This window comes from Delphinapterus leucas, chromosome 15 (genome assembly GCF_059928025.1).
Source record: "Delphinapterus leucas isolate spDelLeu-1000000601 "Yukka" chromosome 15, BTC_Dleu_Yukka2, whole genome shotgun sequence".
Lineage (NCBI taxonomy): Eukaryota > Metazoa > Chordata > Mammalia > Artiodactyla > Monodontidae > Delphinapterus > Delphinapterus leucas.
In genome coordinates this window covers 6647267-6670747 of record NC_143143.1, presented here as the reverse complement: position 1 = coordinate 6670747, position 23481 = coordinate 6647267, and the positions used below count along the sequence as shown (strand labels likewise).

Below are 23481 nucleotides of genomic sequence, written 5' to 3'. Positions count from 1 at the left end.
AAATCTTCCATATACCAACCTCCTTCTCCCCGTTTCCGACGACGCCACCCTAAAACCACGCAGCCTGCTGGCCATCCAAGTGCCGAGGAGTCTCTGATCACCTGTAACTCGTCCCAGGCACCCAGGCTGGGCAACTGGTCGGAAGCCCCTTTTTCCTCAACCACGACCCCTCCACTCTCACCCTGCCTCCTGCTTACCAGGAAATAAAGGTTCTTTGGTACAACTTACGTCGACTTCCTGATCTCTAACAATCCTAGCGGGTATATACATCTCTCTCCATCTCCTCACCTGGAGTTTCAGAGGATGAATCTTACCTGGAGTTTCATCGGAACATCTTGCAGGAGCCAGTCACGACTCGAGGGCTACAGGCAGGCCTTACTGGAACAAGCAGCGGCCGTGGAGATAAACGGAAGGGCCGCAGTCAAGTGTGGCGGCCCCTGGGAGATGTCCTGCCGGGCGCGGGTGCAGGACGCCCGCCCTCCACCCACGGGAAGCAGACAGACTCTGGGCTCCAGCCCAGCCATAGCCGTTCATAGCATGTGCCATCCAGGGAATCTGGCTACTTAATCCAAAATTGAAAACTTCATTTGCAAAAAACCCATATGAATTTTTGCCACAGCTGAAAATAACTGACAAGTGAGCTGACCTCCCAACAGAGGCCTTCCTGTCCTGTGGCCACCAATGGGACTCACTCCTGGATGTTAAAGCACATTATCTCCCTTCCTCTGGCCTCAGAGAAGCCTTCAGTACGGACAAGAAACGGTGGCTGAGACTCCTAACTAATCCTGGGGTCCTGTGCGCAAGCGCATGAGTAAGCGGAGTGGGCTCGTAGAGAGGAGAATGGAATCGACCCACAGAGGAGGAAGCTGGGTCAGATCGCTTAGGGAGTGCCTGCTTCCCTTAAAGTTCCTTGAGTTCCCAACTCTGAGAAGGATCCTGCCTTCGGATTCTGCGTGCTGTCCGGGGCCCTTCATCACCCTCCTTCCCCTTCTTTGCACGAGTTACTCTGGAGAGGCTAAATTACACGCGCGATGAAGCACCGGATTGCAGCGCTAACACCTCCCTGAGGCCAGGAACTTCCAGTTACTGAGCAGGAAACGCTTACAGCTGGATGCCCCAGAGCCGCTGTTGCCCTGGGCTGTGCGGTGTAAAGTGGTGATCCAACGGGATTAGCACAGCAGTTCTGACCAAAAGACAGGATTAAGGGGGCTCTCTTATTCCAGGGATGTGAAGAAAAAATGCCAACCCCGTACAGAATCTTAGGGCACTTGATGTAAAGGTGAAAGAGAACTATAGAATCATGCATCCGTTTCCAATAACCACTAAAAACTAGAGTGCCCCTCTAATTCAGTTTGGGGTCCAGGTGGATCCCCTAAGAATGCTCACACGCACAGAGCTGGAATAGAAGGACATCCAGATGTCCTGTCTGTCCCTCTCCAGAGCTTCAAGCCTGCTCCCTCCCACTGTCCCGGATGCCCAAGTACTTAGACCCTGTATTTTTTTTTTTTTTTTTAAAGAAGCAGCATTTTAGTTTTATTTATTTATTTTTAATTTAATTTTTTTTTTCTTCTTTTTGGCCAAGCCACCGGGGCATGCAGGATCTTAGTTTCTAGAGGGATCGAACCTGTGCCCCCTGCAATGGAAGTGTGGAGTCCTAACCACTGGACCACCAGGTAATTCCCTAGACACCTGTCTTGAGTCCTCTTGGGTCCTATATTGAGATGTTGGACAGGAGGGGCCAGGTGATGGGAAGAAACTGGCCTGGTGATGGTGGTTCCTGAGCACAAGGGTGGAGTGGAAGTCCTTGCTCCCAGGCTGGCCTTGGGGCTGGCACAGGGTCTTACCCTGAGGGCAGCAGCTTTTGCAGGCCAGCTCTTTCCACAGTGTGTCACTGGATGAAGGCAGCTCGCAGACAAATAGGCTAAAACCTTTTTTCTACATCCTGGGAGCCAGGTTGCCCTGGAGCAGAAAAGATGGGGCAGCTTCCTTGTCAATTGTCCCACTGCAGCTTGAGCTCAGTCAGCTGAGGAACTTGGTTGAATCTCTCTCAAAGGAGACAAACTACATGAGAAACAACGCTATTCCCAAAGCCACGTTTGGAGTGTGGTCATGGAATCTGGTACTCGGCTCCAGCTGCTACTTCCAGAGCCAAGGTGCCCTTCCCCAGCCTCACCAGTTCTCTGAAGGAAGGCAGCCATCCTACCTAATCTCAGGGAGAGACCTTTTCACCCTAACCCAGTGGTTCTCAGCTGGGGGCGATTCTGTCCTTCAGAGGTTTGGTTTCATAGTTCTATGTTTCATGAGTCCTTATCATATGGGCAATTATACTGTAATTATTCTGTAAAATAAATATTTACATAAAAATACTGAATTACTATAATGTACACCTGAAACTCATATAATATTGTAACTCTACTTCAATTTTTTTTAAGTGTGAAAAATAATATTTACACAAAAAATGATGTTATATCTGGGATTTGCTTCAAAATAATCAGGAGGAGGACGAGTGGGACTGCAAATGAAACAAGATTGGTACCTACTGATAACTGATTGACTTACCATAATTCTCTGCAAAAAAATTGTATATAAAAATTGTATATAAACTGAAATTTAATTAAAGTTTTCTGTGAATATAAGGCTTTAAGTATTTAAAAAAATTTCTCCTGGATTGGGTTATCATGATAAGTAGGACTTTACAATTGATCAAAATAGAAATGTGCAACAGGGACTTCCCTGGCGGTCCAGTAGTTAAGAATCCACCTTGCAATGCAGACGACTTGGGTTCTATCCCTGGTTGGGGAACTAAGATCCCACATGCCACAGAGCAACTAAGCCCTTGCGCCCTAGAGCCCGAGTGCCACAACTACTGAGCCCCCTTGCTCTGGAGCCTATGCACCTGCTGCAACTAATGACCCTGTGTGTCACAACTAGAGAGAAGCCCGTGCACCGCAACAAAAGATCCTGTATGCTGCAACTAAGACTCGATGCAGCCAAAACTTAAATAAATATTAAAAATAAAAAAGAAATGTATAACAGATCTGATCTATGAGTAACAAAAAATTATTTTTATTAGAATTTATCTCAGTGAGATGGAGGGAACTGTCTTGTTTTTCTCAATAGATGGGCATTACTTATTACCGGAATGAAATATTATGTCATTACTACTTTTGGGTTTTTTTTTTTAATAGATCTTTATTGAGGTATAACTGCTTCACAATACTGTGTTAGTTTTTGTTCTACACCAAAGTGAATCAGCCATATGCATACATATGTCCCCATATCCCCTCCCTCTTGAGCCTCCCTCCCATCCTCCCTATCCCACCCTCTAGGTCATCACAAAGCACGGAGCTGATCGCCCTGCTACTTTTGTTTTTTAATTTAATTAATTAATTTATTTATTTAGGCTGTGCCCCGCACAGCTTGTGGGATCTTAGTTCCCCGACCAGGGATGGAACCTGGGCCCCGGCAGTGAAACCACCGAGTCCTAACCACTGGACAGCCAGGGAATTCCCTACTTAAGTGAGATGAGTGGTGAAAGGAATATAGTTATAGCAATGTCAATTTTATCTGCCAAAATCATATTGTGATCTATCACCAGCGATGGCCTTGGCCTCCTCTCATTGTTTTTGGAGGGAAATAATAGGAAATCACTTGAATCACAAAGGACTTATTCACCTACTCGATATTGGCAGCCAGGTTCCCAATGAATCCTTTTGTTTGGTACCCCAGAAGTTTTGGGGTGCCAAGAAAAAGAATAAAATACCTAGGAATAAACCTACCTAAGGAGGCAAAAGACTTGTATTCAGAAAACTATAAAACACTGATGAAAGAAATCAAAGATGACATAAACGGATGGAGAAATACACCATGTTCTTGGATTGCAAGAATCAATATTGTGAAAATGACTATATTACCCAAAGCAATCTACAGATTCAATGCAATCCCTATCAAACTACCAACGGCATTCTTCACAGAATTAGAACAAAATATTTAACAATTTGTATAGAAACACAAAAGACCCCAAATAGCCAAAGCAATCCTGAGAAAGAAAAACAGAGCTGGGGGAATCAGGCTCCCTGACTTCAAACTATACTACAAAGCTACAGTAATCAAGACAGTATGGTACTGGCACAAAAACAGAAATATAGACCAATGGTACAAGATAGAAAGCCCAGAGGTAAACCCACACACATATGGTCACCTAATTTATGACAAAGGCAAGAACATACAATGGAGAAAAGACAGCCTCTTCAATAAGTGGTGCTGGGAAAACTGGACAGCTATATGTAAAAGAATGAAATTAGAACACTACCTAACACCATACACAAAAAATAAACTCCAAATGAATTAAAGACCTAAATGTAAGGCCAGACACTATAAAACTCTTAGAGGAAAACATAGGAAAAATGCTCTTTGACATAAACCACAGCAAGATCTTTTTTGACCCACCTCCTAGAGTAATGAAAATAAAAACAAACAAATGGGACCTAATGAAACTTAAAAGCTTTTGCACAGCAAAGGAAACCATAAACAAGATGAAAAGACAACCCTCAGAATGGGAGAAAATATTTGCCAATGAAGCAAAGGACAAAGGATTAATCTCCAAAATATACAGACAGCTCATGGAACTCAATATCAAAAAAACAAACAACCCGATTAAAAAATGGGTGGAAGACCTAAATAGACATTTCACCAAGGAAGACATACAGATGGCCAAGAGGCACAAGAAAAGATGCTCAACATCACTAGTTATTAGAGAAATGCAAATCAAAACTACAGTGAGGTATCACCTCACACCGGTCAGAATGGCCATCATCAAAAATCTACAAACAATATATGCTGGAGAGGGTGTGGAGAAAAGGGAACCCTTTCGCACTGTTGGTGGGAATGTAAATTGATACAGCCACTATGGAGAACAGTATGGAGGTTCCTTAAAAAACTAAAAATAGAACTACCATATGAACCAGCAATCCCCCTACTGGGCATATACCCTGAGAAAACCATAATTCAAAAGCACACATGTACCCCAATGTTCATTGCAGCACTATTTACAATAGCCAGGACATGGAAGCAACCTAAATGTCCAAGCACAAATGAATGGATAAAGAAGATGTGGTACATATATACAATGGAATATTACTCAGCCATAAAAAGGAACGAAATTGGGTCATTTGTAGAGATGTGGATGGACTTAGAGTCTGTCATACAGAGTGAAGTAAGCCAGAAAAAGAAAAACAAGTATCACATATTAACGCATATATATGGAATCTAGAAAAATGGTACAGATGAACCTATGTGTAGGGCAGGAATACAGACGCAGACGTAGAGAATGGGTGTGTGGACACAGTGGGGGAAGGAGAGGGTGGAACAAATTGGGAGATTAGGATTGACATATATACACTACCATGTGTAAAATAGCTAGTGGGAAACTGCTGTATAGCCCAGGGGGCTCAGCTTGGTGCTCTGTGACCACCTAGATGGGTGGGATGGGTGGGGGGGTAGGAGGGAGGGGGTGTAGGTATACATATAGCTGATTCACTTCATTGTACAGCAGAAACTAACACAACATTGTAAAGCAATTTTACTCCAATAATAAACAAAAATAATATTGACCGCAAGATTCCCAAAGAATCCTTTTGTTTGGTACCCCAGAAGTTTTGACACCCTGAGGGCAATGCACCATTGCAAGATCTGGGGGCGAGAAGCCTGACTATCTTCTGCCAGGTGGGGAAGGTGACCGAGAAAGAGGGTGCCCTGGCCACCGGGATGCTTTCCAGGAGAGCAGTTTTAAACGTGAACAGATAGAAAATGAGGATATGGGGCAAACATGGCACTGAAAGCTGTGGGGACTGTGCAGGGCCGAGGTCTGCAGCCTGTGCACCGTCTCTGTCGCCGTGGCACACTGGCCCGGCTCTGCTGTCGGGTCGTAAATTCACAAACATGAATGGGTAACAACAGAAAACGATGTGGGAACCGAGGGAATCAGGAATTTTGCACAGGAAGCTTTGGGAGATGTTGTTTACTGTAGTCTGCCTGAAGTTGGGACAAAATTGAACAAACGAGGAATTTGGTGCTTTGGAAAGTGTGAGAGCTGCTAGTGAACTCCATTCTCCTGTATCAGGAGACGTAACAGAAATGAACGAAGCTCTAGCAGAAAATCCAGGATTTGTCAACAAATCTTGTTATGAAGATGGTTGGCTGATCAAGATGACACTCAGTAACCCTTCAGAACTAGATGACCTAATGAGTGAAGAAGCATATGAGAAATACATAAAATCTATTGAGGAGTGAAAATGGAACCCCTAAATAAACTAGTTTAAGACAACTTAAAAAGAAAAAGAAAGAAGGATCTGGGAATTGATTCTTTCAGAACTGGCTGTGTCCTCACACTCTTTGGGAAGATTTGTGTGTTCTCCACCCTCCCCCTTCCCTATGCCCCCTCCCCCAGGTCCTCATATCCTTGTCTGAAAACGACTACAGTCTGACATGAGACCCACATACGGCCACCAGTACCCTTCCTTCTATGGACCTCTGATAAGGCTTATTATTTTTAAAATGAAATCAATACTTTTACTGCTTCATCAAGGACATTCTTAAATGAAACTGGATTTTTAAAAAAACTATGAATGCATGGCAATGAAGAATATAATAGTTCAATTTTGTGCCATTACCTGAAATTTATGCTTAGGCATTAGCAGTTTCACCCACCATTACTTTTGTAGCATCACTGCAAAGTCAACACAGTGAAAAAGACAAAAAAATCTATCTTATGAAAACAGTTTTGATCTCCCAGACCACCTGGTCGCAGGGACCCAAATAGTCCACAGAACATACTTTGAAAACTGCTCAAAATTAGATACTTCAAAGATAAGATAATGTTACAAATAATATCATACCAGAAGATTCGAGGTTTTAGATGAAACGGATAAATTCATAGAAGAAATTAACTTACCAAATCTGATTCAAGAGGAAATAGAGATATGAACAATTCTAAGCCAAATTCTAGGCTTCAGAGATAAATTCTTGTGTAAGTCTCTTCTGAGATACAGAACAAGATAGATATAATTTTGTTCTAATCTGTTTGCAAAGCCACAGCTGCAGCTTACTTTAGGACAAATGGACTGTTTCATCACTTTAATATTTATTTATTCATTTGGCTGTGCTGGGTCTTAGTTGTGGCATGTGGGATCTAGTTCCCTGACCAGGGATGGAACTCGGGCCCCCTGCATTGGGAGGGCAGAGCCTTAGCCACCGGACCACCAGGGAAGTCCCATGGCATCACTTCTTAATGGTCATTTCGTTGGCCCCAGGTGACAGGAAGGGGCAGGGTGGGGGCGGGTGGGGGCCCCGGGCTCCAGCCAGGTCAGGAACACCCTACTCAGAGCCCATCAAGCCTCAGTGGCTGTGCTTACCAAGGCTTACAGTTTTTACTCTATTTTTTTTCCTTTCTTTCAAATTAAAGCTATATGGAAGTTTAAGTGTTTTCTTCCCCACCTTGATGGACTGCCTTGGGTATCCCCTCCGTGACTCATGGCACTTCTAAGTCCACAGACTCAAGAAAAGCATTAATAGCAGGGCTTTTGAGAACTTGCTGGGAATTAAACCAGGCGGCTGCAAACTGACTTCTAGGCCCCAGAGTAATAGAGTTGATCGGATTGACGGTGCTGGGAATCTAAGAGCTGTTTCCTGAAGACTGTCATTAGGTGAACGTTTACAAAACATACAATCCCACTTTGAGGAGCATCACTCTGCTCCACCCTTCCCTCCTCTCGTTGCCACTGCCTCCTCCTACATCTCTGTTCTTGTCCTGGAGAGAGGAGTGGAAGAATAAGGTATTGAGAAGAGGAAAAGAAAAAAATGCCTTTGTGAGCGGGGGAACTGAGACTACTGAATGGCTTGGCTATTCCAAGTATGTGCTCAGATTCTCACTGGGGTCTGGAAGGACTGGAGATGGGTCACACACCTGCACCTCTCAGGCCACCCTCAAGTTTTGTTACCTGTGAATTGTTCTCATACCTCGGGAACTTTGCCCTAGCTGCTGCCTGTGCAGATAACACTCTCTCTTCCCCTCACCAGCCTGTATCACTGCTGGAAAGTCTTCTCACCTCTGGACAGGGTCCTGCTCTTCATCACCTTTTCTTAGCACTTACCGTATTTTCTTGGAATTGATTAGATTACTGTCCTTAGAGTGAAGTCCCAGGAGAGTAAGGTCTGTTACATTGCAGAGCTGAATGGGTGCACTATAAATATTGGAGGCAGAAAAAATTGAGATCAACTGCGAGGCAGGGCCATAAGGGAAATCAGGAGATCACAAGAGTTCATTTTGTATATCATCTGAAAGACTTGATTCTCTCACTACCAGGATTCCTCCTGTGAGGGCATAAAAGTGAGTGAAACTGAGTGAGCCACGTAGCCTCGCTCCTCATTCCCTCAAGCATTTCACGTGTTTCACACCTTCTTCACAGTGATGGGGCTTCACCAGTTTTCTACGATCTGTATGGATCTACATCGGTAACTTCCCCAAGTCTTTTCTACTTGCTTGCCTTGTACAGGTTTTGTGCTCATGTGAACTCTCTGATGGGCTGGAATGTTTTCTTCAGATTTTAGTAATTTAAAGGAGGCATTTTTACATGAAACAAACACAAAACTTGGTTTGTTTGGAAGCATAAACTTGGTTTATTTGGAAACTTCAAGTAAGGGTGAATGTTCTATATTGAATCCTTCCAGCGTCCTCCTGTTTGCTGCGTGTCATCTTGGGACTCAGATCCCTCGGACACGGTGAGCAAGGCTCGGCCCTCGGCGGCCCCGCGGAAGACCACGTGGGAGCGCAGCCAGGTCCCACTCAGCCCCCTGCGCCCCGCCTTCCGCGCCCCGGCCAAGCATGCGCCCTGAGGACCAGGTGCGCGGCGCCCCACCCGGCCTGGCCAGCAGGGGGCGCGGCTGGCGGTGCGGCAGGCCTGGAGTGTCGCGTCGGTGCTGGGGCCCTGCGCGCAATCAGCAAACCACCGAGAGGCGAAGACCTTCCATTTTCCTAGAAGGAACAAGTGGATGTGGGGGGACCGGGGGAGGTGGTGGTGGTGGTGAATAGGACCGACCCGGAAGCGAAACGGAGGGAACTTCCGTTCTTTGTTCTGTCCCCGGTGTGTGGGTCTGTGACAGGGTCCGCCGGGGCCTGGTCGGTGTCCGGCCCCCCAAATCTCCCGTCCCTGCCCCCAGGGTGAGTGCGGCCGCCCCCGGGGCTCTCGGTGGGACGGAGGCAGTGGTCGCCGGGGAAGGGGTGGTGTCCGTGCCGCTGCGGCCCGCGGGGTCCCCAGGCCCTCCTGGGGCAGGGTGCCGGGAGGCTCTGGTCCTGACTCCGCTTCCCCAGGGACCCCGCCCCCCAGCGGGCCCTGCGTCGCGGGAGGAAAGGGGCTGCGGTTATGGTTCTGTGACAGCGCCCAACTCGAGTACTTTAAAGTTCTGGTACGGCTGGATAGGCGTTCCTCTCTTTAAAACAGCTGATGAAAACGACCCTAACTTGGTCGTTCCTCGAGACGCTTTCATTTGATGTTAACACAGTTACAGTTATCCGCGCCCGCGGCACGAGAGAGGGTCGATTTTTTACTGGGCTGGGTCTGAGGACCAGAGAATGAGTTCAACGAAGTGTGCGCAGTTAAAACTCTTCAGATTCCAGAATAATCCCCTTGGCGCCCAGTAAATCGAGTCTTTTTCGTAGAGTGGTACAACTGTGTCCCATTTCCAGTTGTCATAGATCCCTGATTTGATTCGCTTTTCAAGTGGGACTGAACACCGACCTGTGTTTCCATTCTGAAGGGCATGTGTAAACTCCAGGAAAGGATAAGCAGGATGCTGAACCTGAAGTCTGTGGGATAATTAGAGGAACTGAAGATATTTATCCCCAAGAAGAGAAGTTTGTGGAGTGGGCATCAGTTGGTTTCAGGTGTTTGGTGGAGAATTTTGTGGAAGGAGAAGATCCTATCATTGAAGGTCCATAGGGCACTAAGCCTCTGAGAGGTGAAGGTCCAAGGGGCGTCCGAAGACCTCTCTAATGGCTAAGCTGTGCAGCAATGGGACAGACTCCCTGCTGAAGCGGCTGAGAGTGTCTAGCAAGTTAGCCGCCAGAACCTTAGGAACTTGAGAAGGTGTTTCTTGCCCTGGGTGGGAGGTTGACCTGGAGAACCTTGACTTCTGTTTCAGCTCTAAGGGTTCAACACAAATACCAGTTGTGGTCTTAATCAGTATTTATTAGCATATGTCCCCTCTCTTTTCCTCTTATCTCTAAATATCTAGATTAGAAGTGAAGTTTACATAAACATTTAAAATGCCTTTTTTTTTTTTTTCCTTAGTCCTACAGCATTGGCATCAACTAAAGTCAGAATTCCCAAGAACTTGAACAGAGGCTGCCAAGTTCCCAGTAACTGCTACTCTGGCCTTTTAGAGACCAACTCCAGAGAAGGAAGGAAAGAATCCAGGAGGTAAAGCTTTCCATGACTTGTTCTCACTGCCAGGTCATCTTTCCCAGTCCCCAGGCGCACTCCAGAGAGTGGGGTTGGCAGTGGAGCAGGGGAAGGGCCCTGCCAGGACCTGAAGCTCTGGGGGCACAATGGAGGTTTTTCTTTCTATGGGAAATATTGTTTACTGATCCAGACACCGGGGACTTGTTCTCAACAATATCCGTTTGAGTTCCAGCTTTGGTTAACCCAGCTGGGAGGAGGGAGTGTTGCTTTCTTCTCCGGAGTCAGAGCCTCTGACTTTCCCTTCTTTTCTAAAGGAGAGTTTAGACTGAGAGCGGATTTGTTGGGGGTGCCTGCTTATAACCAATCCTGGAGATTGTAAAGTTCATTGACAGAAAAAGATGGCTGGCTCTGAGAAAGAGTTGAAGGGCCCCAGCCAAGAGGGTGATGGTGGCAAGAGGGTGTGTCACCTTGATTGTCAGTGGGTCTGGCTTATGCCTGATTCATTGCTTTTCACTGTGTAATGGCACTGGTGATGGGCCTTCTACATCCCCTTGCTGCCCAAGGACTAGAGTTCTCTGAACTCTTAGGGCCCCTCCCCTTTTTATGCCTTAATGTGAATGCAGTAGTCTGTAATGATGAAGCAAATACCTTTTGCATTGCTGATTTTCTAACTCCTTCCAGTAGTGTTTTGCACTGTTAATTGGCACTCACCAAATGTTTGTTACACGAGCAAATGAACAAAGAGGGAGGCAGACAAAATCCAGGGGTTTTCCCTGTTCTTGCCTCAGTGTAAGGATGTGTTGGCAGCTGCGGCACCTATGCTCCATCTGTTGATTCTTGCCACAGCGTTCAGTTGTGAAAAACAAACTTGTACTTGAGATCCAAACCTTAGTCTAGGTACTAATGTTACATCTTATTTCCTGGAGCCACAGAGAACAGCAACCGGGGAGTGGGGACCTTAGTAGGGACAAAAATGGAGTAATAAATAATCCTATGCTTTTTAAAAAGCATTGGTTCTTGCTTCAGGGACTTACATTCTGATCCAAGGAAATCTCTTATGAGAGAAGGGAGATAAAAAAGAAGGTTGGCTGCTACCTTCTTGGGGAGAGGAAACACAGCAACTGGGATTAGTCTCTCAGAACCTGGCGAATATATACACCCACCCCTGTGATGAGACGACACAAGGACCACAAAAAGGGACTAAATCCTTCAATAACATCCCACCTTTGACTGAGACTGGAAGCAGAAAACTTATCTTTTTTTTTTGTTTGCTTTTTGGCCGCACCACACAGCTTGTGGGGTATCAGTTCCCTGACCAAGGATTGAACCCAGGCCACAGCAGTGAAACCGTCGAATCCTAACCACTAGATTGCCAAGGAGTTCCTGAATTTATCTTAATTTAATAGATCTGAGCTATTTGCCCTGGTTCTGTGGGACAGGTATTGTTTCCTCAGGGTTTTTAAATTAAGACAGAACTTACGGAAACTCCCCCATGGTCTCTGTTATTTGGGTGCTTTTTCATGGCCCCTCTTCCTCCAAGGATAGCATCTACATTTAATATAACAGCTAGAAACTTACCACAGTAAATTTCTTTTTCTTCTACTAATTCTAACATTTATGAGGGTTTTTTGAAAAATCTGTATAGGGCTTCCCTGGTGGTGCAGTGGTTAAGAACCCGCCTGCCAATTCAGGGGACACGGGTTCGAGCCCTGGTCCGGGAAGATCCCACATGCTGTGGAGCAACTAAGCCCGTGCGCCACAACTACTGAGCCTGCGCTCTAGGGTCTGCAAGCCTCAACTGCTGAGCCCGCGCACCACAACTACTGAAGCCCGTGCGCCTACAGCCCATGGTCCGCAATAAAAGAAGCCACCGCAATGAGAAGCCCGTACACCGCAATGAAGAGTAGCCCCTGCGCGCCTCAACTAGAGAAAAGCCCGCGTGCAGCAACAAAGACCCAGTGCAGCCAAAAATAAAATAAAAAATATGTATACATTAGCATTATCCATTATTCCAAGTATTCTTAAAAGTTGATATGATACTTACATTTTGCACTCTGTGTGTGACACTCTTTTTCACTTTAATATTTTTCATTTGAGTAGTTGCTTCATATTTCATTCTGCTAATGGCATCATTTGGCACCCATGTTCCCCATTTTTTGTTGTTAGAAATATCACTCAGTGTTGGGGGGGGAGCCTAAAGTGGGATGTCGCCCAGGAACTTTGACCTAAAAGACTAATCCCAGTTGCTGCATTTCCTCTTTGCTGTTTTGGTACTAACTGAAATGCTAGTTCCCCTCTGTCTGTATTCAAGAGGGTTTTTAAAAATTATCTTTGGGACTTGCTTGGTGGCGCAGTGGTTAGGAATCCGCCTGCCAATGCAGGGGACATGGGTTCGAGCCCTGGTCCAGGAAGATCCCACATGCTGCAGAGCAACTAAGCCCGTGGACCACAACTACTGAGCCTGCGCTCTAGAGCCCGCCGAGCCACAACTACTGAGCACACGTGCTGCAACTACTTAAGCCCGCACATCTAGAGCCCGTGCTCCACAATAAGAGAAGCCACCTCAACGAGAAGCCCGCACACATCCAACAAAGAGTAGCCCCGCTTGCCACAACTAGAGAAAGCCCATGCGCAGCAACGAAGACCCAATGCAGCCAAAAATAAATAAAATTAAAAATATATATATATATATATATAAAATTATCTTTGAACCTTGAACTTTTCCTTCTACAGTGCTTCCTCATTCTCATTCAAAACCTGCTTCTTGCTGGCTCTGCAAATAGGAGACCAGAGATCCAAGCTTCAAGCCCGACCCATGGAAACTCAGGCTGATCGAGTATCTCAGGAACCTCAGGCCCTGCTTGAGAGTGGTAAGGAATCAGCGTTCCCTCGTCTTTTTATTCAGCCATTCAGCAATCACCTGTTGAAATCCCTCATTCACCAAGTGCTGGGCTAATTTCTGGAATCCAGACTGGATAGGACATAGTCCTTGCCTTTCACTAGCTCCCCGCCTAGTGGGGAAAGGCGGAATGAAGCCATTAGTTAAGTATAGCTTGGAACTTCCCTGGTGGCGCAGTGGATAAGACTCCTTGCTCCCAATGCAGGGGGCCCGGGTCGATCCTTGGTCAGGGAACTAGAGTCCGCATGCCACAGCTAAGAAGTCCGCATGCCACAACTAAAGATCCCGCATACCGCAACAAAGACCTGGCGGAGCCAAATAAATAATAAAAAAAAAGAATTACAGGAAAAGATGTACAATCAAGCACAGATAACAGGAGACATTTGTAGTGTGTAGATTTGATCTGGGGATAGAGAAAAAGAGAACAGTTGTGGGCATTGTGTCTTCAGTCAGGGCTGAGATGAAGCCCGTTTTCCTCTGGTCAAGAATTTTGTCCAGGAGTTTGAGATGTGGAGAATGATGGAAGGGACATGAACAGGATAGCTGTTTCTGGCCAGGCTTGGGAGGATGGACGAGAATACACGAATCACTAACAGTAGTTCTGGGCAGATGTCATGGAGAGTAGAGTGGAAAGAAAGGAAAGGACCTGGGGCAGACCAGAGAGCCTGGGTCACCAGGGCTTTGGGCGTCTTTCCTCAGGCAGGAAGGCCCACGCTGAGCGTGCTGGCCGTAAGTGTAAGCACCTTCTGTAGCTGCAGAAGGAGTGAACTTAGAAATGTAAGAGGGGGTGGGTCCTTGGTTGTCCCAGGACCTGTGAGTTCTCTGTAGGTCGAGAGGCTCGAGTGCAGATCGACTGACTCATGGACCCTTTAATTGTCCTCAGCTCTTCCTTCCTCAAAAGTTCCTGCATTTTCCGACAAGGACAGTCTGGGGGATGAGATGTTGGCAGCTGCACTGCTAAAGGCCAAGGCCCAGGTAAGCTGTGCTTTTCTTATCCTTCTTTCCCTTCCCATTTTGCAGAAGCTTTTTGTGTAGCAACATCCCATTCCGTGCCCTGAACCTACGATTCCCTCTATCAGGACTGTGGGCGTTTCCTGCTACACAGTGGAACTTCGCTTTATCTCAGACTCTCTTCTCTCCTCCTCCACTCTGACCTCCTCTCCCGCTTCCCAATATGCGTTATTCAGCCCCATCCCGAATTAGCTTTTGGCTCTGCCAGTCCCATCCTGCAGCCTGAAATTGCACGGGAGAACATGTTGTTTCAGGAGTTGGTGACCTTTGAGGACGTGGCTGTGTATTTCATCCGGAAGGAGTGGAAGCGTTTGGAGCCTGCTCAGAGGGACCTCTATAGGGATGTGATGCTGGAGAATTACGGGAACGTGTTCTCCCTGGGTAAGGAGTGATGCTTCCTCAGTAAAACTCCCTTGCCATTTCTCTGCCTCCTTGTTTGCTAGTAATAGTTGAGTCACTGAAAATCATTAGCTAAGGACTGACTTAGTCTCAGAAAATTCTAACAATAGTAGCAACTCCCATTTGTACAGTAATTTGCAGTTCATAAAGAGTGTTCATAGATACTCTCTCATTTAATCCTCACAGTGATGCAGCTGTTGAGGTCGCTGGAATTAGCCTCATTTATAGGCGAGGAAAGAGAGCTCAGAGATCTTATGCTTTGCATACGGTCATATTGCTAGTGACTGGCAGGACTCGAGCCCTGGCCTTTTCATTCTATACTTCTTTTTAAATCTGGCACTTTTTTCCATGTTATTCTTAGGACTTAACATTAACATATAACCCAGAGATTTTCCCAAAATATTACATATTGGGATCCCTAAACATGTGAGGTACTGCTCAGTGCCCAAGTGAACATTCTGGAACTCTGTCTAGCTCCTCCCCTTCTCTGTCGGACTTCCTTTAGGGATCTGTTGATTTGTGGATGGACCTAGTGTAACTGCTGCTCTTGTAGAAATTTCAACTTGCGTTAGGGAGCAGTTAGCTTCTTAACCTGTCGTCTGTGGACTCTTCATTCCTTTACCCTCGCCTGCTTTCAGTGAGGACATTCTCCTGGGCAAGACCAGCGGGTCTTCCTGACTCCCATTTGAGAACTCCCCATGCATTTCCTCTCTGTCCCCTGCAGATCCGGGGTCTGGGATTGAGCTCTGGGGCCATTTGGTATGAACAGGATAAACCTTGTCCCATGTCTTTCCCTGTGAGCAGGATTCCCATTTCTGAATTTTGACATGATCTCTGGGCTGCAGTGAGAGGAAGAGCCGAGGGTCCTGGGTTTGAAGGGCACTGAGCAGAGAGGTCCTGAGAGGTACCTGTTCAGGTGAGGGAGATAACAGCTCTTTCTTTCCCTAACACTCACTGCCCTGCCTTTACTCTTACAATGTTGACAGACTAAAAATGCTAACAGTCTGGACCCTTTACCCTTGTCCTCTGTGCCTGAAGTTCCCTTCAAAACCCCAGAGCAGTGAAAATAGTGAAGGCAAACCTGGAAACTGTTGACATAGCCTCACATCGTAGCACAGCTTTCTAGGCCTGGGGCCCAGAGATGGACTGACCTCTGTCTCAGGCCTGTTTCCATGGACTTGGCATATAGGTGCCACAACTACAGACCCGAGTGTCCTTTTCTCCTGGGGCTACAGGGCTTCACCCTTGTCGCTTTGTATTCATCACCTTCCCACTTTTCTCCACACCGTCTGTGGTTAGTTTCTTGTACCTGCTCCCCACTTCATCCTCTAACTGTTCTGCAGTCACCATCTCCCAGGTTATCTTCAGTCTCTGACCTCTAGGACTTTGTCACTTCATTAAACCGTATGTCCTGTCTCTTCTGTTTTTGGTTCCCTGCCTCTGCCTGATCCAACTTTCTCTACACTTCCAGCTCCACCTCTTTTCTCGATTTTTCTTCCTGCCTTTCTCCTTCCCTGTTTCCTTGGCCCGGTTCTCTTATTCTGCCTTAGCTACGTACAGCCTGGGTAGGCCTCTTTGCACACAGATAAGAGTCATGTGCTTTTAGCCTGTGAACATTATGTGATTATACTGTCTCTGGTTTTGATTCTTCTTCCCACAAAGAACAAGTGACATTTGTGTTTTGCATTGTGCCAGATGGTGAGACCAGAACTGAACATGATCCAGAAATTTCTGAAGATACAGGATCACACGGGGTGCTATTGGGAAGATTCCAAAAGGATATTTCTCAGGGTCTTAAGTTTGAAGAAGCCTATGAACAAGAAGTCAGTCTGAAGAGGCAGCTGGGGAGCTCCTCTGGAGAGAGACTGAATAGGAAGATACAGGATTTTGGTCAAGTGACAGTTGAGGAAAAGCGAACCCCCATGGGAGGGAGAAGTGAGAAATACAGCGATCTGGGGAATAGCTTCACTGTGAGTTCCAACCTTATTTCCCAGCAGAGACTTCCTGTGGGGGACAGACCCCATAAGTGTGATGAATGTAGCAAGAGCTTTAATCGAACTTCAGACCTTATTCAGCATCAGAGAATCCACACCGGGGAGAAACCCTATGAATGTAGTGAGTGTGGGAAGGCCTTCAGCCAGAGCTCACATCTTATTCAGCATCAGAGGATCCACACTGGGGAGAAACCTTATGAATGTAACGACTGTGGGAAGACCTTCAGTTGCAGCTCTGCTCTCATTCTCCACCGGAGGATCCACACTGGAGAGAAACCCTATGAATGTAATGAGTGTGGGAAAACCTTTAGCTGGAGCTCCACCCTCACTCACCACCAGAGAATCCACACTGGAGAGAAACCCTATGCTTGTAACGAGTGTGGGAAGGCCTTCAGCAGGAGCTCCACCCTTATTCATCACCAGAGAATCCACACTGGAGAGAAGCCCTATGAATGTAACGAGTGTGGGAAGGCCTTCAGCCAGAGCTCACACCTCTATCAGCACCAGAGGATCCACACTGGAGAGAAGCCCTATGAATGTATGGAATGTGGAGGGAAGTTTACCTATAGCTCAGGCCTTATTCAGCATCAAAGAATCCACACAGGGGAGAATCCCTATGAATGTAGTGAGTGTGGGAAAGCCTTTAGGTACAGCTCAGCTCTTGTTCGCCACCAGAGAATTCACACTGGAGAGAAGCCTTTGAATGTAATGGGAGTGAGCAAAAGTTCTCTCCGAGTTACTGCTGAATTAAATATCAGAGAGTCTACGTGAAAGAGAGCCACACGCCTGTTTTCCTCACTTCCTCTGAGTTTCAAGAGCTCCTGCCTTACTATATAAGTATGAACAATTTGGGACGTGTCCCTTCCGACTCCATCCTTTCGCCTTAGAGAATGGGGCATATTGGGCAAATCATCCTGGCACAGTGGTTAGCAACCTAGTCAGTTTTCCCAGGAATGACACCAGCCTTGAAAAATTAGGGTGCAAGCAGCAGATTAAGTGCTGGGAGTAGAGGGAAGCTCTGGGACCAGTCTCCTTCCATTTGGGAAGGGAGTTTGCACTAGACCATTTTTCTCACACCATTTCCAAGGTGGGGATGGAAGCACAATAGGAATAAAATTCCAAGGATTCCTCTAATTGGAATCAGCATAGTCAGCACAGAAGAAAGTGGAAAGAATGTTCTTGGTCATGTTTTTCCTAGAAAGGGGAAATGGAGGCTGTATTTCAAAGCCACTGCTTCTAATCCAGCTTTAAATTTTGATAAGGAATGTGCTATTTTGTTTCATGACTTCATTAATTATGGGAATCTGGTGCTGAGGGATTTGTTGTTTTGTTGGGCATGGGGGAAGACCCCAAGAGAGGTTTTCTGTAGTGACTGTATATCCTTCAGGGCTCTTAGAGCAGCAAGACCAAGTTTCCAAGAGCAGTCTGACGATATGGGTGGAGAACTCACTCTTCCCTTTTGTGACGGTGAGTCTAACATGAGGGAAAGGATCAAAAGCATTTAGCACTGGCCTCTGTCTCATTCCCTCCCCTCTCCTCTCCCTATTCCTCCTGCCACTCCTGTGATGGAAAGTGATTTAATCTAAACCCCTAACAACTAAGGACACTTTTAGGATCTCGCTCAGCCAGCTTGCCCTGCCCTCTTATACCAATGACCTCTGACATCTGGCCCCAGCAGCCCGACCTCTCCCGACCCCACCTCTGACTTCAACAGCCAAGTGTGAATGCAGAGAGCACAGCCCAGAGGAGGAAGCTCGGGTCTGAGCCTGGCATCAGGGCTCCTTGCTGGCTTAGGATGGAGCTCTCCGAGTTTTCCCAGCGGAAGGGATGACCTTTCATTATATTTTCCAAATCCTGCTCATCCTGTAGCATAAATCAAATGCACTATTAAACAGAATAGTTTTTCAGAAGGACAGATGGAGTGTGTTTTTGTGCAGGGGCCAAATTTATTTCGGTTTAAACAAGAAACATTAGTGACTGTAAATGGAATCTTTAAAAATTAATCTTTAAAACTTGTTACAGACAGCTATTTGTCTTCTAGTCTCAAATCTGTGACCTCTCTCCCTTGACTCTGTCCTTTCCTCTACACACTGCCACAGACTATCTCATTTACACAGCCGCTTACACATTCGTACCCACCTTTAGGATTTCATGTGCTGCATGGCATTCTGTGTTGCACAATACTTAACACCAGCAACCAAAACTAGAAAGGTGTTTCTGAGTATGGGGTTCTTGACAAGAGCATACTTGGTTGTTGGGTAACAGTAGGCATATTGAGGGAATTCCCTAGTGGCCCAGTGGTTGGGACTCGGTGCTCTTATTGCCAGGGCCCCGGGTTCCATCCCTGGTTGGGGAGCTAAGATCCCACAAGCGGCATGGCTTGGCCAAAAATCGCCCCCCCCCCAAAAAAAAACCCAATAGGCACATTGAGATTTCTTGGTTTGGCTCTTGGTGGGAGGCTACAGTCATGGAGAAGGCTGAGATGAAAGTCTGATGGAAAAGACGAGGAAATGTCTGGAATTCTGACCTCTGAAAAATTTTGGATCATATATTGTGACTGACTAATATGTTTTTAATTTCTTAAAACTACCATGAAACTCATCATTTTTGGCTCTTCTTTGACACCCACCACAGACTTGAGATTGACCAAGTGTAGACCATGAAGTATCATAGCAGGGTCACGAGGCTGCTTGTTAGTTATGCAGGTGTCTGAGCCCCAAGTCAGACCTATAAAGTATAATTGCTGAGGGTAGAGCCTAAACATTCACACTGAGAAGGAAGAAATAGAAAATGGAGGAAATTTCTAAGAGAGAAACCTGAGCTAGGCCTTATAAGACCCGTGTGTAAAGGAGAGGAGGTTCCAGGCAGAACAGTTTGGGGTGGGCCTGAGCCTGGCTGCTCATGTGCAGGTTCAACTGTGAAGCTCTGGGAAAGATCCCTGAACAGGTAGAACTGCTGGATGATGGACAGTCACTGCACAGCAGGGCTCAGCCTTCTGACCACCCCCAACCCCGACCCCTACCCCTGCCCCTAGAAGACTTTGTGACACTCCTCAGAGCATCTCAGGGGGGGCCCTGAGACTGAGCAGGGCCATTGTGTGAAAAATATGTTTTTTAAAAAATATCTTTGAAACAGCTACAACATCCGATTCACCTGATTCTCCTGATTGTTCATTCCTTTTTCTCTTAATGATTCCTCTTCTCAGTCCCTAATTGAGCATTCCGTAACGTTCAGTCACTGTATCAGTGGTCTCTTCCTATGCCATTATCCTTGGAACCCATTTATTCCCATGGCTTCGACTGTTAACCTCTATTCAATTAAATTTTAAATCTGCACATGGGGTACTGATCACTCTCAAGCTCCAGTCTCGGGTATCTAGCGGACTGCGGGGCATTTACACTTGGGCCTCTTAAAAGTTGCAAATTATTTGCTTCAAACCAAATATGATTTTTCCCCCATATGCTGCCCCAAATTTTCTGTAAACCTCTCAGGGTCTAAACTTCTGAGTTTTCTTTAATTATGCTCATCCTCCTACATCTGACCAGTGTCAAGTCCTGGGCAGGGTCAGTAAGCAAGATGTGGAAAGACAGATTGTTGTCAGAGGGGAAGGTTTCAGAGTTGAGTCATGGAGGCGGTGGGGTTTTCAGTGAAGGTAATAATAGTGGAGACGTGGCATACACTCTTCCTGGCCCTTTCCCAAGTGGTGTTCATATATTAAATCATTTAATCCTCACAACAGCCTGTGTGTGAGGCAGGTGTTAGTATTAACCCCATCTTACAGAAGAGAAAACAATTGAACTTGCCTAGGGCATGGCCTAGACGCCTTGGATGTGAGGTCAGGAGGCCGGTGTGAAGAGCAAACGTCATCCAAGCAATTGCCTTGTCCTGTCAGTTACAATTCTACCATCTCCTTCCTAGTTCCTCCTCTTTGTTTCCTTTGTTGCGAACCCTAGAGTTTGGGTCTTTATGACTTTTCCTCTGGATCACATAAATAATCTCCTAATGGATTAATACCTTTATTTTCTCTCCGGTTAATCTCCCCTAAGCTCTACACCCATCTTGTCACTCCTTTACCAAAAAGTTTCAATGTCTTCTCCCTCCTTAAAGGATAAAATTCAAACTCCTTAGCCATATAGTCCAGGCTTTCCTTGAGCTGGTGTCTACATATGTGTACAGCCTTCTCCTTTACTGCTCTTCACACATCTGAAAGCCAGATGTTTGAGAAAACAGAGGTGGGTAGTAGGGCGGTAAAAGATTTTTATTCAGAACTATTATAATAGGGAAAAAGAGGCCTCAGTGTAGAACTGGGCTCAGTTCTGAATACAGCATGACCACATGGGAATTTACAGCTAAGGAGTAGGGCGGAGGTCAGTGGATAGAAAACTTCTAAGGGGAAGCTTTAGGGGTAAGAGGGGTTTTGGCTAAACTGACTTAGCAGGATTCTTGCTGAAGAAAGGCCAGGGTGGTCAGACATCACCCTGGAGTGATGGTGCAGGATGAGGTAACTGACTAGATACTGACTGAGGGGGACCAGACGTGAAGGATGGGGAACTCTTACTAAACTGACTTAGCAGGGTTCTTGCTAGAACTGGATTTTGCAAGGAAGTGCACAGAGGGGCCTAAGAAAAGGTTCGGGAGCCTGAGTAAGGTTTGCTCAAGCAAAGAATCTCTGTCACATCATATAGCAAGATGATAACAAGGCCCCGAACACACCCTACATCCTGCCTGTGAGGTTGTTCACGCACAGTGTTCCCACGTCCCGCTCCAGTTCCTTACCTCCAGCCAGTGAAAATCAGAGTCCAAGAGGGCCTGTTTCAAGGCGGTCTTCAACCTCCGCTCAGCGCAGACACTAAACAGTAGTATCCTGGCGGACGGCTCTTGGGTCTCTGTGGTCTCTTTAGGGATGGGAGGCTTGTTGTTACCCCAGGCAAAAGCAGGTGATTCCACTCTTGAGCTTTCTCACTGCTGGAAATTAAGTTGCGCTGCATGCTGTCTCCCTGTAAGCTTCTGCCTTCCACGGTTAGCTTTGCCTTCTCACCTGTGGAGTGATTCCGAAGGATATTATCAGTCCTGGCAAAAGCAATTTCACTCCTGATGCCCCCCGCCCACCCCAAGTCACGCCTGTCCGAGCTCCAACTGAAATAATTTTGAGAGAGGATGTTGTGTTAAGTTTCCAAGTAGAGGAAAAGCCTGGTTTTACCTGAACCCTGCAGCTGACAGGAATGTGAGCCACGGGGTGGTGGTGGAGAAGAACATCTTAACAAACCGTTCCTTTTTAATTAAAAGATTGTTTTTAAAAGCTCCCCAAAGACATTTCCTTTTTTTTTTTTCATTTTCATAAATTGTTTATAGAGCTTAAGGTGTTTTTCCACTTCAAAAAATAAAAAGAAAGCCCAGTCAGGTACATTATTTTTTTTTTAATTTTTATTTATTTTTTTACAACCTTGTCTTTTATTTATTTTTTAACATCTTTATTGGAGTGTAATTGCTTTACAATGGTGTGCTAATTTCTGCCTTACAACAAAGTGAATCAGCTACACATACACACACATCCCCAGGTACATTATTTAAAATATATCAATAATGAAGAACTGAAGAGTTTTTAAATGAGTCCAAATTCCCATGGACCATTTTCTGCATATGCAGATAAACATAGTCGCCAGAGTGGTTTCTCAGGAATGACAGAGGACTCTTAGTCCCTTTATCCACAGCACAGTTTCCCTTGTGTATCCCCTCCTCTGGTTGCTGAGAGCGTCAACTTCCCAGTCAGCCAAGCCCCAAACCCGGGCCTTGTTCTGGCTGCGTTGCTGCCCTCCAACTCCTCACCCTCCACGTCTCTCCCTATCCTGCCTGGCCCATTCCTGGGACTTCTGCATTGGCCTAGGCCGTCTCTGACTTGTTCCCAGACTTTGGCACCAGCCTTACAGTAGGTCTCTTTGCTCCCAAAGTCCCCTCCAACCATTTGTCCTGCTATGAGTGAGTCATCGCTCCTAAATGCTAACTGGCTGACAGCCCGTCCAAGCCTTCCAGGGGCCCCTTCTCAGCCCCCAGGTTGAAGTCCAAATTCTTCATCAAGACACAGGGCTTTTCACTTCCTGGCCCTGCCTACTTCCCCGTCACCCCTCCTAGCACCCCTCTCACCCCAGCACCCACCCTCCTGCCCTCCCGTACACACTATATTGGAGCGATGCACAACTACAGTGACGGCGGCGCAGGCGCTATTTAATGCCCCAGTGCCTTTGCACATGCTAATGCTCTTCCCTGCCTCGTCCACCTAACAAACTCCTATTCATCTTTGAAAACCTCCTCGTATGTAAGCTTCACCTTGTCCGTGGGGTCTTTCCAGGGCGTGGGGGACGGCACCTTCCGCCCCCACCGAGTACATCATCTCCTTGAGCTGCCTCTGCATCTTGTACACATGTTCATTATTGTGCTCATCTCCCCCCTCCTCCATCTTTTACTTGTTTGCTCATACCTCTGACTCCCTCACTATGGTGGGGGGTTTTCCTATGTTTTCACACTTTTCTACCATAAATAAGTATGGCGTTCATAATCAGAAAAAAATATACCAAGAAAAAGAGAAAAGTAGTAAGAAGGAACAGCCACGGAGCACTTACTATGTGTCAGGCATTGTTCTAAGCATTTTATCTGGTAACTCATTTAATCCTTGTAGCCATCCTGCGAGGTAGGTACTATTATTGCCCCCATTTTTATTCCCTTT

The 23481-nt window shown here is 46.3% G+C and overlaps 1 protein-coding gene across 2 annotated transcripts; it reads left to right on the top strand.

The window, feature by feature from the left end:
- The first annotated feature begins 9010 nt into the window (after window positions 1-9010).
- ZNF3 (zinc finger protein 3) lies at window positions 9011-18670 on the top strand. 2 transcript variants are annotated; one of them, XM_089895704.1, is made up of 6 exons: window positions 9011-9217; window positions 10347-10475; window positions 13241-13327; window positions 14240-14331; window positions 14622-14748; window positions 16462-18670. In XM_089895704.1, the coding sequence occupies exons 3-6, from the start codon at window positions 13273-13275 to the stop codon at window positions 17529-17531; spliced, it is 1344 nt and encodes a 447-aa protein (XP_089751830.1). In that variant the 5' UTR covers window positions 9011-9217; window positions 10347-10475; window positions 13241-13272; the 3' UTR covers window positions 17532-18670. The 2 variants fall into 2 exon arrangements, with proteins under 2 accessions (XP_089751830.1, XP_022443560.1); XM_022587852.3 differs by having other exon boundaries at window positions 9012-9217; window positions 13191-13327.
- Window positions 18671-23481: the final 4811 nt, after the last annotated feature.

Excerpts from the sequence above, each read along its gene's own strand:
- ZNF3 (XM_089895704.1), top strand. The coding sequence starts at position 13,273 with ATGGAAACTCAGGCTGATCGAGTATCTCAGGAACCTCAGGCCCTGCTT. Across the intron at positions 13,328-14,239 it reads TCAGGCCCTGCTTGAGAGTG|CTCTTCCTTCCTCAAAAGTT; the intron begins GTAAGGAATCAG and ends AATTGTCCTCAG. Across the intron at positions 14,332-14,621 it reads TGCTAAAGGCCAAGGCCCAG|GAGTTGGTGACCTTTGAGGA; the intron begins GTAAGCTGTGCT and ends ATGTTGTTTCAG.